The sequence below is a fragment of the Mustelus asterias genome, chromosome 31 (assembly GCF_964213995.1).
Source record: "Mustelus asterias chromosome 31, sMusAst1.hap1.1, whole genome shotgun sequence".
NCBI lineage: Eukaryota > Metazoa > Chordata > Chondrichthyes > Carcharhiniformes > Triakidae > Mustelus > Mustelus asterias.
The window spans coordinates 9,264,150-9,278,103 of NC_135831.1; the positions used below are offsets into that span (position 1 = coordinate 9,264,150).

Sequence of the window (13,954 nt, forward strand, 5' to 3'; positions counted from 1 at the left end):
CTCGAGGCCCTTCAATTTTGGGAGTTAATGCTCCGCTAATGTTTTTAATTAAACAAGGAGCGGACTTGAAAGTAAAGTTAACCTTTTGATGGGAATGTTTGCTTTAAAAAAAAAATGAAAGCAAATAAAATGCTGGCCTCTGATTAGCACCCACGCATTGGGAGTGGTTGTACAGCAGTGAGCCATTGTGTGTGTGCGCCATTTGCTGATTCACCCCACTGCAGCATCTCAAGGGGTGCGAATGGTGTTATCGACAAGATTTTTTAAAAAAAGAGGCACTCACTCGTATGCCTAGTGCTACTGCAAGCACCTGTCAGAGCCAAAAATATATCTGAAAAATAAGTTTTGCCGCGACTGTGCTGAGTGCCGTATTTTTCTTAACTGCTTTGCAAGCCTTCAGTTCCCATCCATGCCAATTATAACAACAACAGAAAAATGCTCGGAAAATCCTCCTCAGAGCTTTTACAGGACCAGAAATATCTGCATTCTGAGCAGAGACGTTTAACACTCAGGAGGGCACTTTCCAATTTAAAAATGTGTTCATGCGACTCCCATCAGTTTTGGTTTGTCTCTGATTGATTTAGATGCTCCACACTGCTGCAGGCACCAAAATATTGCACGTGGGAATCTTGCATTTTAACCCTCTTATAATCCCTGTTCCCGCATTAACCCTCAACGTGCCACTGATTGGTTTTTCTCATCGGGTTTGTTAATCTTTCCGGAGGCGCACTCGCCAAAATCTCAGACCGTTCTCTTCCGTTCCTGTTTATTGAGCAAATGCAAATATCTGAATGTATTGTGGGCGGCGCATTGGCTAGCACTGCTGCCTCACAGCGCCAGGGACCCGGGTATGATTCCCGGGGGCACGGCGGCACAGTGGGCTAGCACTGCTGCCTCACAGCGCCAGGGACCCGGGTATGATTCCCGGGGGCACGGTGGCACAGTGGGTTAGCACTGCTGCCTCACGGCGCCAGGGACCCGGGTATGATTCCCGGGGGCACGGTGGCACAGTGGGTTAGCACTGCTGCCTCACAGCGCCAGGGACCCGGGTATGATTCCCGGGGGCACGGTGGCACAGTGGGTTAGCACTGCTGCCTCACGGCGCCAGGGACCCGGCTTTGATTCCGGCCTTGGGTGACTGTCAGTGTGGAGTTTACACCTTCTCCCCGTATCCGTGTGGGTTTCTTCTGGGTGCTCCGTTTTCCCCCCCACAGTCCAAAGATGTGCAGGTTAGGTGGATTGGCCATGCTAAATTGCCCCTTCGGGATCCAAGGTTGTGCAGGTTAGGTGGATTGGCCATGCTAAATCTTTGGACACTAGGAGGCAATTTAGCATGGCCAATCCACCTAACCTGCACATCTTTGGACACTAAGGGGCAATTTAGCATGGCCAATACACCTAACCTGCACATCTTTGGGCACTTAGGGGCAATTTAGCATGGCCAATCCACCTAACCTGCACATCTTTGGACACTAAGGGGCAATTTAGCATGGCCAATACACCTAACCTGCACATCTTTGGGCACTTAGGGGCAATTTAGCATGGCCAATCCACCTAACCTGCACATCTTTGGACACTAAGGGGCAATTTAGCATGGCCAATACACCTAACCTGCACATCTTTGGGCACTTAGGGGCAATTTAGCATGGCCAATCCACCTAACCTGCACATCTTTGGACACTAAGGGGCAATTTAGCATGGCCAATACACCTAACCTGCACATCTTTGGGCACTTAGGGGCAATTTAGCATGGCCAATCCACCTAACCTGCACATCTTTGGACACTAAGGGGCAATTTAGCATGGCCAATACACCTAACCTGCACATCTTTGGGCACTTAGGGGCAATTTAGCATGGCCAATCCACCTAACCTGCACATCTTTGGACACTAAGGGGCAATTTAGCATGGCCAATCCACCTAACCTGCACATCTTTGGACACTAAGGGGCAATTTAGCATGGCCAATACACCTATCCTGCACATCTTTGAACACTAAGGGGCAATTTAGCATGGCCAATACACCTAACCTGCACATCTTTAGGCACGTAGGGGCAATTTAGCATGGCAAATCCACCTAACCTGCACATCTTTGGGCACTTAGGGGTAATTTAGCATGGCCAATCCACCTAACCTACACATCTTTGGGCACTTAGGGGCAATTTAGCATGGCCAATCCATCTAACCCGCACATCTTTGGGCACTAAGGGGCAATTTGGCATGGCCAATCCATCTAACCTGCACATCTTTGGGCACTTAGGGGTAATTTAGCATTGCCAATCCACCTAACCCGCACATCTTTGGGCACTAAGGGGCAATTTGGCATGGCCAATCCATCTAACCTGCACATCTTTGGGCACTTAGGGGTAATTTAGCATTGCCAATCCACCTAACCCGCACATCTTTGGGCACTAAGGGGCAATTTAGCACGGCCAATACACCTAACCTGCACATCTTTGGGCACTTAGGGGTAATTTAGCATTGCCAATCCACCTAACCCGCACATCTTTGGGCACTAAGGGGCAATTTAGCACGGCCAATACACCTAACCTGCACATCTTTGGGCACTTAGGGGTAATTTAGCATTGCCAATCCACCTAACCTGCACATCTTTCGCACTATGGGAGGAAACTGGAGCACCTGGAGGAAACCCACGCAGACACGGGGCAATCGTGCAAACTCCACACAGGCAGTCACCCAAGACCGGAAGTGAACCCGGTCCCTGGCGCTGTGAGGCAGCCATGCTAGCCACTGTGCTGCCTAATGCTGAACAGGGGTGGGCTGGCACTGAGCCCCTGCGATGGCCCATCAGCCCGAGTTCCACATTAGCTTCACCCTTGCCCAAGATGGACTGTGAATTGCAAAGGAGGTTGCAATCTTTGGAAGCACTCTGGACAGCTTTGAGAGCGGGCCGCTGTGCCACACTGAGAGGCAGCTGTGAGGCCCAGTGGCGCCACACCTGTCTTCAGATTCTAATGGAAGCTTTCCTTGGTGTAGCTCACGAATGCCAGAACTCGAAGACCTGCGACGCTCCTCACAAAAACCACCTCGGTCAACACTAAGCGTGGTCTGTAACGCCCGGGGATGGAGGATAAGATGTGGTGCTCGAAATAGGCTCAAATCGCAGCTTTGGTTAGCATACCTTGCACACATTTGTATTCCAGCAACTGTGTGTCCCAAAGCTCAAACACGGTCTCCAATAGCAAAAGCTGCCATCTTCCATGTAGGACATTGACGCAACATGATCTTTCTCCTCTCTCTCAGAGGGGAAGACCCAGGCGTTCACTATTGTCTTCAACAGGGCTTCTGGAACTCACTGCACTCCTCGGATCCCGCCGACTCCTGAAACCCCAGGAGAGATCAGTCCGGATCTGTGCTTCCTTTCCTATTCACTGGCTGTGCCAGCTTGAATTCTGATGAACTAACGAGCTGGAAAGAGCTGTTCTTCAAGCTGTTGCCTCACTGATGAATAAATCCGACCGAATCGGAATACTAAAACCTACTGCTATCAGCGGCTTGAGGTTGCTGACGATGGATTTAAACACGATCTGTGCCCCCTCTCCCCGCTTCACCCAACACAAAAGCTCAGGTCACCTTTGAGCATTGAATAAAGGGAAAGCAGTGTGTGGGGTGGATTAAAAGGCTGGTTGGGGGGGGGGAAGGGTTTTGCCGGACAATGGCCCCCATCCAACAAGCAAGAAGCTAACCATCTCCCTCCAACATTCAACAGCATTCCCATTGTGTGAATTACAGGGTGTCGTGAAGGGAATTGCTATAAACATGTGACACTGATTGTCCTGGAGATACAGACAACTGGAACACTTTTGGGGGCAGGTTGGGTGGGGGAGGAGGGGGCGATTCTTGTAGGTTAGTGGGACTGAGGAAGTGTCTTAGAATAAATCAGCCTGAATCTAAAAGACCAGCCTGGACTGATGCTTCCACCACAGCCACTTGTTGTGAGTAACAAACGTCATCGGAGCTTACCATCAGTTACACGCACAGGCGCATCCCTCTTCCCCCCCTTTCTCCCCCCCCCCCCCATCTCCCCCCCTATCTCCCACCCCCCCTCTCTCCCCACCCCCCCATCACCCCCCTACCTCCCGCCCCTATCTCCCCCCCCAATCTCCCCCCCATCTCCCCCCCTATCTCTCCCCCCCTATCTCTCCCCCCCTATCTCTCCCCCCCCATCTCCCCCCCCTATCTCCCCCCCCTATCTCCCCCCTATCTCCCCCCCTATCTCCCCCCCATTTCCCCCCCCCATCTCCCCCCCCATCTCCCCCCCCATCTCCCCCCCCATCTCCCCTCCTATCTCCCCCCCCCCATCTCTCCCCCCATCTCCCCCCTCCTCCCCTCCCCCCTCTCCTGCCCCTCTTTCCCTCTCTCCTCCTCCCCCTCTCTCCTCCCCCCACCTCTCCTCCCCCCCTCCACCCCCCGCTCCTCCCCCCGCTCCTCCCCCCGCTCCTCCCCCCGCTCCTCCCCCCGCTCCTCCTCCCGCTCCTCCCCCCGCTCCTCCCCCCGCTCCTCCCCCCGCTCCTCCCCCCGCTCCTCCCCCCGCTCCTCCCCCCGCTCCTCCCCCCGCTCCTCCCCCCCGCTCCTCCCCCCCGCTCCTCCCCCGCTCCTCCTCCCCCCCCGCGCTCCTCCCCCCCCGCTCCTCCCCCCCGCTCCTCCCCCCCGCTCCTCCTCCCCCTGCTCCTCCCTCCCCCCCCGCTCCCCCCTCCCCCCCGGCTCCCCCCTCCCCCCCGTTCCCCCCCCCCCGCTCCTCCTCCCCCCCCGCTCCTGCCCCCCCGCTCCTTCGCCCCTCTCCTCCCCCCCACCTCCTTCCCCATCTCTCCTCCTCCCCCCATCTCTCCCCCCCCACCTCCTCCCCCCATCTCTCCCCCCCCGCTCCTCCTCTCTCTCCCATGCGCTCTCTGTCTTGCTCGCTCTCTCTCTCTCATGCACACATGCATGCACACAGGTGCACGCACACATAAAAGCGTGCATATGCACGCACACACACACACTCACACTCACACACACACACTCACACTCACACTCACTCACACACACCAGACAGGAATTATGTGGTGAGTTACTCAGCTTCTGACTTCCTGAAGCCTGGTTACATTAAGACCACGAAACAAATATCCAAAGGAGGGAGATGCACAAACCTCCCCATTCTCAAGGCTGGGGGAGTGCAGCACATCTGTGCAAATGATGAGTCTGAAGCATTTGCAATTTTCTTCAGCCAGAAGTGCCAAGTGGATGATCCATCTCTGCCTCCGCCTCAAATTCCCGGCATCACAGAGACCAGTCTTCAGCCAATCTGATTTGCTCCATGTGCTGTCACAAATGGCTGAAACCACTGGATATGCCAAAGGAGGGAGGCAAAGGCCTAGTGGTATAATCGCGAGATGATTCATCCAGAAACTCAGCTGATGTTCTGGGGGACCCAGGTTCGAATCCCGCCACGGCAGATGGTGGAATTTGAATTCAATTTAAAAATATCTGGAATTAAGAGTCTACTGATGACCATGAAACCATTTGTCGACTGTCGGAAAAACCCGCCTGGTTCACTAATGTCCTTTAGGGAAGGAAATCTGTCGTCCTTACCCGGTCTGGCCTACATGTGACTCCAGAGCCACAGCAACTCAACTGCCCTCTGAAATGGCCGAGCGAAACACTCAGTTCAAGGGCAGCTAGGGATGGGCAATAAACGCTGGCCCAGCCAGCGACGCCCATGTCCCACAAATGAATTTAAAAAAAAAATCTTGACAACATCCTGCTGTGGTGCTGAAGACTCGCACTCCAGGACTAGCCGTGCTCTTTCGTGAAGCTGTTCTAGTGGCATCTATCCGACAGTGTGGAAAATTGCCTTGTCTTGTCCACCAAAAGAAATCCAATCAAACCCTTTCACACGGCACGGTAGCGCAGTGGTTAGCACTGCTGCTTCACAGCTCCAGGGTCCCAGGTTCGATTCCCGCCTCGGGTCACTGTCTGTGTGGAGTTTGCACATTCTCCTCGTGTCTGCGTGGGTTTCCTCCGGGTGCTCCGGTTTCCTCCCACAGTCCAAAGATGTGCGGGTTAGGTTGATTGGCCAGGTTAAAAATTGCCCCTTAGAGTCCTGAGATGCGTAGGTTAGAGGGATTAGTGGGTAAATATTGGGGGGGGGGGATTGTGGTCGGTGCAGACTCGATGGGCCGAATGGCCTCCTTCTGCACTGTAGGGTTTCTATGACATCCAATCCCCATCAGTCGACCCTGTCATCAGCAAAGTGATGGGATGTGGAGTTGACAGTGCCATCAGTATTTATTCATGTAGGCCAGACCGGGCAAGGGTGGCAGATTTCCTTCTCTGAAGGACATTCGTGAACCAGATGAGTTTCTCCGACAATCGGCAATGGTTTCACAGTCTTCTTAATTCCAGGTTTTTAAAATAAAAATTGAATTCGAATTCCTCCATCGGCCGTGGGTGGGATTCGAACCCGAGTCCCCCAGAACATTAGCTGAGTTTCTGGATAAATCATCCAGCGACAATACCACTAGACCATCGCCCTCCCTCTTTTGGCATATCACGTTCCTCAGTGCTTGACTGGGCTCTGCCAGGATTCCTCAACTTCACACCTCACCACGCCCTTGGTCCACCACATGAGCAGAAGAGCTCAATTCCAGAGGTGCCACTCGGGCGTCAGTCCTTGACACCAAGGCAGCAAATGACCATGTCCATCACGGATCCTTAATCAGACTGACATCAGTGGGGGAATCGGGGGAAACTGAGGCAGCGTCGCACAAAGGAAGATGGTTGTGAATGCGGTGGTAATTGGAAGGGGAGTCCCAGAGACAGTACACTCTCGAGACTTCCAGTTGGACTGTGTATTTGTCCTGTTAATATTGCTTTCTCTGCTTGTACGAATTAAGCGGGCGGCACAATGGCACAGTGGTTAGCACTGCTGCCTCACAGCGTCAGGGACCCGGGTTCGATTCCCGGCTCAGCTCACTGTCTGTGTGGAGTTTGCACATTCTCCCCGTGTCTGCGTGGGTTTCCTCCGGGTGCTCCGGTTTCCTCCCACAGTCTGAAAAACATGCTGGTTAGGGTGCATTGGCCGTGCTAAATTCTCCCTCAATGTACCCAAACAGGCGCCGAGGGTATTTTCACAGTGCAACGATGTAAGCCTATTTGTGACACTAACAAACAAACTTGAAACTTAAGCATTAGCACCTGATGATGCTTCCTAACGCACCAAAAATTAACACTTTACCAGGCAGTATACGATATCAGTGTGCAATAAATAGTAGAAATAAGCATCGGATTTTTCTAAAGCGTGAGTTTCAATCATAAAGTAAACCTATCCGACAGCTGTCTGGTCCTGCCTAACTGCTGTCTGGTCCTGCCTAACTGCTGTCTGGACCTGCCTGACTTCTGTCTGAACCTGCCTGACTGCTGTCTGGACCTGCCTGACTTCTCTCTCAACCTGCCTGACTGCTGTCTGGACCTGCCCCAACTTGTGTCTGGACCCACCCCGACTTGTGTCTGGACCTGCCCTGACTTCTGTCTGGACCTGCCCCGACCTCTGCCTGGTCTGAGCAAACATGCCTACGATTGTTTGGACTTCCCAGAGTGCCAATGCCTACATGAGAGCTCCCATTCAGAAAGCATGAAGCTCCATTTTTAGGAAATGATGAAATATTTGTGTACAGGTCACAAACTCTCAACTCCAAACCTTTACTTGCTGCCTCCAGGGTACAAAACGGCACCAAGAATATTAAAACGCTCTTGGGCATTTTTCTAAGTAAGAGATGAAGTTTCTGTTGGGACGGCAGCATCTGCAGGGAGAGAAATAGTCAACATTTCGAGTCCAGTGTGAATTTTCCTCGGAATGCCAGAGTTCCAAAGGAGAGTGAGGTTGGACTCAAAACGGTAACTCAGTTTCTCCTCACAGATGCTGCTGGGTTTTTCCAGCATCTTCTCTCTTGATTTCAGCATCCACAGTGTTTTTGATGAAGTTTGTGTTTGTTTTTCAATCCAGGATGAAGAGGAGGAAATCAAGCAGGAGATTAACATGTTGAAAAAGTACTCGCATCACAGAAACATTGCGACGTACTATGGTGCCTTCATCAAAAAGAGCCCTCCAGGCCATGATGACCAGCTCTGGGTGAGAAATCAAACATAATTGGGGTTAAACGCTGTCCTCCTCTTGTGAAAGTAACCTGGGATGATTCTCAAAACTGCATGGCCCCATAACTCAATCTGCAGCAGCGATAGAGCGGCACGGTGGCACAGTGGTTAGCACCGCTGCCTCGCAGCGCCAGGGTTCAACTCCAACCTCAGGTGACTGTCTGTGTGGAGTCTGCACGTTCTCCCTCTGTCTGCATGGGTTTCCTCCGGGTGCTCTGGTTTCCTCCCGCACTCCAAAGATGTGGGGTTTTGGTGGATTGGTCATGCTAAATTGCATTTGGTGTCCAAATATGAGCAGGTTAGGTGGATTGGCCGTGCTAAATTGCCCCTTAGTGTCCAGAGATGTGCAGGTGAGGTGGATTGGCTATGCTAAATTGCTCCTTAGTGTCCAAATATGAGCAGGTTAGGTGGATTGGCTGCACTAAATTGCCGCTTAGTGTCCAAACATGAGCAGGTTAGGTAGATTGGCCATGCTAAATTGCCCCTTAGCGTCCAAAGATGTGCAGGTTAGGTGGATTGGCCATGCTAAATTGCCCCTTAGCGTCCAAAGATGTGTAGGTTAGGTGGATTGGCCACGCTAAATTGCCCCTTAGCGTCCAAAGATGTGTAGGTTAGGTGGATTGGCCACGCTAAATTGTCCCTTAGCGTCCAAAGATGTGTAGGTTAGGTGGATTGGCCATGCTAAATGGCCTCTTATATCTAAAGATGTGTAGGTTAGGTGGATTGGCCATGCTAAATTGCCGCTTAGTGTCTAAAGATGTGTAGGTTAGGTGGATTGGCCATGCTAAATTGTCCCTTAGTGTCCAAAGATGTGCGGGTTAGGTGGATTGGCCATGCTAAATTGCCGCTTAGTGTCTAAAGATGTGTAGGTTAGGTGGATTGGCCATGCTAAATTGTCCCTCAGTGTCCAAAGATGTGCAGGTTAGGTGGATTGGCCATGTTAAATTGTCCCTTAGTGTCCAAAGATGAGCAGGTTAGGTGGATTGGCCATGCTAAATTGACCCTCGTGTCAGGGGGATTAGCAGGGTAAATACGTGGGGTTACGGGGATGGAGCCTGGGTGGGATTGTGGTCGGTGCAGACACGATGGGCCGAATAGCCTCCTTCCGCACTGTTGGGATTCTATGATTCTATAAAAAGTAATCTAAATTTTTATGAAAATTGGAAGCAGTAGCACAGCGTTTATGTAACTGGAACAGTAAACCCAGCGAGCCGGACTAATGATCCACAGACGCAAGTTCAAATCTCTCCCCTGGAATTTCAACCTAGTTAATAATGTGAAATAAAAAGCTGTTATCAGTAACGAACCTGCAGCCTGTCACTCATCCCCCTTCGGGGCAAAAATCTCCCCTCCTTTCCCTGACCACAGCAACGTGGTTGACTCTCACTTAATTGCCAAACAGGTCACTCATTCGCCACCGCCACGATCTCGAGGGAAATTAAGGATGGACAATAAACGGCAGCCTTGTCAGTGACATCCATATTCCTTGAATTAATATATGAAAGAACAGTTCAGAGTCCCTGGACATTATCACTGGATAACTGGTAGGACAGCATTAATTGCCCATCCCTAATTGCATCTCGAAGATGGTAATGAGTTGCTGCCTTGAACCCGCTGCAGTCCATGTGGTGTAGGTACACCCACAGTGCTGTTAGGGAGGGAGTTCCAGCATTTTGATCCAACGACAGTGAAGGAGCGGCCGATATATTTCCCAGTCGGGATGGTGAGTGGCTCGGAGGGGAACCTCCAGGTGGTGGTGTTCCCCAAGTATCTGCTGCCCTTGTCCTTTTAGATGGTAGAGATGGTGGGTTTGGAAGGTGCTGTCGAAGGAGCCTTGGTGGGTTGCTGCAGTGCATCTTGTAGATGGTACACACTGCAAGCACTGTGCTTCGATGGTGGAGGGAGTGGATGTTTGTGGATGGGGTGCCAATCATGCATATTTGCCTTGCCTCTGGTGGTGTTGAGCTTCTTGAGTGTCATTGGAGATGCAACCAGAGGGAAACTGCATTCTATCCTGTCTATTTCCTTCAAATATTTTGTAAGTTTCAATGAGATCACCTCTCCCATTCGTCAGAACTCTGGAGAGTACAGGCCCAGGTTTGCCCCAAGATGGTATACATGGTACACCTGTCTCTCCACAGGACAGTCCTGACATAGTGCCAACACTGGTAGCAATATGCCTCTATGCTGTCAGTCTGTATTGCTGTGAAACTGTAGGGCAGCACAGTGGTACAGTGGCTAGCACTGCTACCTCACAGCATCAGGAATCCGAGTTCAATTCCGGGTGACTGTATGAAGTTTGCACATTCTCCCCGTGTTGGCGTGGTTTTCCTCCAGGTGCTCCGGTTTCTTCCCACAGTCCAAAGATGTGCAGGTTAGGTGGATTGGCCATGCTAAATTTCCCCTTAGTGTCCAAAGATGTGTAGGTTAGGTGGATTGACCATGCTAAATTTCCCCTTAGTGTCCAAAGATGTGTAGGTTAGGTGGATTGGCCATGCTAAATTTCCCCTTAGTGTCCAAAGATGTGTGGGTTAGGTGGATTGGCCATGCTAAATTTCCCCTCAGTGTCCAAAAATTATAAAATCCCTACAGTGCAGAAGGAGGTCATTCGACCCATCGAGTCTGCACCAACAACAATCCCACCTAAGCCCTGTCCCCGCAACCCCACATATTTGCCCCGCTAAACCCTCTAACCTATGCATCCCGGGACACTAAGGGGCAATTTAGCATGGCCAATGCACCTAACCAGCACATCTTTGGACTGTGGGTGGAAACCGGAGCATCCGGAAGAAACCCATGCAGACACGGGGAGAATGTGCAAACTCTACATAGACAGTGACCGAAGATGTGAATCGGACCCAGGTCCCTGGAGCTGTGAGGCAAACAGTGCTAACCACTGTGCTACCGTGCTGCCCCTAAATGAGTAGGTTAGGTGGATTGGCCATGCTAAATTGTCCCTTAATGTCAGGGTGATGAGCAGGGCAAATACGTGTGGTTATGGGGATAGGGTGTGGATAGGATTGTTGTCGGTGTAGGCTCGATGGGCCAAATGGCCTCCTCCTGCACTGTGCTATATGTCGCAGATAAAATGTATCCCTGTTTTGTTGGAATGAGAACTGTATGGGTGTGTTTTTATTTTTTATTAGTTTCAGCTTATCAAAGCTAAATTCTGCTTCCTGTTCTCCCTGCAATGTCCATAGTTAATGCTTTGGAAGCTAGGTTCTGATCCCGAGGATTTTGCTTGCATTGAGCATTGTCTGGCTAGTTCTGTATAAATACCAGACATCTCCAGTGACAATTTTCCCCCCCGCCACCTGAGTGAAAGGGGAGAAGAGAAGCAGAATGTCTTCTTTTGTTCAGATTGTTGGTGTGTTCTTCTCCTCAGCTGGTTATGGAATTCTGTGGAGCTGGATCTGTCACAGACCTGGTCAAGAACACAAAAGGCAACGCGTTGAAGGAAGAGTGGATCGCCTACATCTGCAGGGAGATACTGCGGGTAATCACCATTTTCTGAATCCTACTGTCCTTTCTGTTCCTCTCTGCCAGACTGTGTTGCAGTCATCATCATCATCATCATCATCTTCAGAGAAAAGATTTTCTATTTGAGATTTATAAATGCACAGTGGTTAGCACTGCTGCCTCACAGCGCCAAGGACCCGGGTTCGATTCCCGGCTTGGGTCACTGTCTGTGCGGAGTCTGCATGTTCTCCCCCATATCTGCGTGGGTTTCCTCAGGGTGCTCTGGTTTCCTCCCACAGGTTAGGTAGATTGGCCATGCTAAATTGTCCCTTAGTGTCCAAAGATGTGCAGGTTAGGGGGATTGGCCATGCTAAATTGTCCCTTAGTGTCCAAAGATGTGCAGGTTAGGGGGATTGGCCGTGCTAAATTGCCCCTTAGTGTCCAAAGATGTGCAGATTAGGTTGATTGGCCATGGTAAATTGTCTCTTAGTGTCAGGGGGATTAGCAGGGTAAATATGTGGGGTTACGGGGATAGGGCCTGGGTGGGATTGTGGTCGGTGCAGACTCGATGGGCCAACTGTCCTCCTTCTGTACTGTAGGGATTCTATACAAAGAACAAAGAACAATACAGCACAGGAACAGGCCCTTGGGCCCTCCAAGCCCGCGCCGCTCCCTGGTCCAAACTAGACCATTCTTTTGTATCCCTCCATTCCCACTCCGTTCATGTGGCGATCTATGAAGGGAAACCGGGCTTGAGTTGAGTTTCTCTTCAAGGCATTAAAGCTTAACAGCATCGTTTACAACATCCGATTTGAAGTGTGTTTTCCCAGGAGTTGGCTGCATGGACAGTTGTGTGACCGCAGTATTAGGAAGCACTTGGCTCAGGTTTTGCCACGCTGGAGGACTTGACCTCCAGAAACCTGTGCATCCAAATTGGCTTCGGCTGCCGGTCTTCACTGGAAACTGACTGTGATTTCCTTCCTGATTTCACCCCTTTAAATAATGTCAGCGGGGTGGGGCGGGAGGGGGGTGGTTAGTCTGCACGCTGGCACAGTGGTCAACACCGCTGCCTCACAGTCCCAGGGACCCGGGTTCGATTCCCGGCTCGGGGTCACTGTCTGTGTGGAGTTTGCACATTCTCCCCGTGTCTGCGTGGGTTTCCTCCGGGTGCTCCGGTTTCCTCCCACCGTCCAAAGATGTGCGGGTTAGGTGAATTGGCCATGCTAAATTGACCCTTAGTGTCAAGGGGATTAGCAGGGTAAATATATGGGGATAGGGCCTGGGTGGGGATTGTGGTCAGTGCAGGTCCAATGGGCCCAATGGCCTCTTTCTGCACTGCAGGATTCTATGATTTCTGTGATTGATTTGATTTATTAATGTCACATGTGTTCGCATACTGTGAAAAGTATTGTTTCTTGCGCACTATACAGACAAAGCATACCGTTCATAGAGAAGGAAATGTGAGAGTGCAGAATGTAGTGTTACAGTCACAGCTAGGGTGTAGCGAAAGATCAACTTAATGCGAGGTAGGTCCATTCAAAAATCTGATAGCAGCAGGGAAGAAGCTGTTCTTGAGTTGGTTGGTGCGTGATCTCAGACTTTTGTATCTTTTTCCTGACGGACGAAGGTGGAAGAGAGAATGTCCGGGGTGCGTGGGGTCCTTGATTATGCTGGCTGCTTTTCCGAGGCAGCGGGAAGTGTAGACAGAGTCAGTGGATGGGAGGCTGGTTTGCGTGATGGATTGGACTTCGTTCATGACCCTTTGTAGTTTGTTGCGGTTTTGGGCAGAGCAGGAGCCCATACCAAGCTGTGATACAACCAGAAAGGCGCATCTATGATGCACCTTTCTATGGTGCACCTTTATCAAGGATTGTGTCAATGTTTCAGATGATGGGTTGCATTTAATTCATGTGCTGAGTTATTTGCTTTGCAATGCTTTTCAGACAATAGTATTTTTAATTCAATTTTGGGACACGGGCGTCGCTGGCTGGGCCAGCATTTATTGCCCATCCCTAGTTGCTCCTTGAGAAGGTGGTGGTGAGCTGCCTTCTTGAATCTGCCGCAGTCCCCGTGCTGTGGGGTGACCCACAATGCCGTTAGGGAGGGAATTCCAGGATTTTGACCCAGCGACTGCGAAGGAACGGCCGATATATTTCCAAGTCAGGATGGTGAGAGGCTTGGAGGGAAACTTGCAGGTGGCGTTCCTATGTGTCTGCTGCCCTTGTCCTTCGAGATGGAAATGGTTGTAGGTTTAGAAGGTGCGGTCTTTGGTGAGTTTCTGCAGCGCATCTTGTAGATGGTACACACTGCTGCTACTGGCTGATAGACAGAAGGCAGAGAGTGG

General features: G+C 51.2%; 1 protein-coding gene across 4 annotated transcripts in view; it reads left to right on the forward strand.

Annotated features, from left to right (window-relative positions):
* LOC144481730 (misshapen-like kinase 1) overlaps positions 1-13,954 on the forward strand; it is a 283,663-nt gene that overhangs the window by 107,436 nt on the left and 162,273 nt on the right. For all 4 annotated transcript variants that reach the window (XM_078200874.1, XM_078200875.1, XM_078200876.1 and 1 more), the window contains exons 3-4: positions 8,003-8,128; positions 11,537-11,647. In XM_078200874.1, the coding sequence (XP_078057000.1) occupies positions 8,003-8,128; positions 11,537-11,647 (237 nt within the window). The remainder of the gene's footprint in view (positions 1-8,002; positions 8,129-11,536; positions 11,648-13,954) is intronic.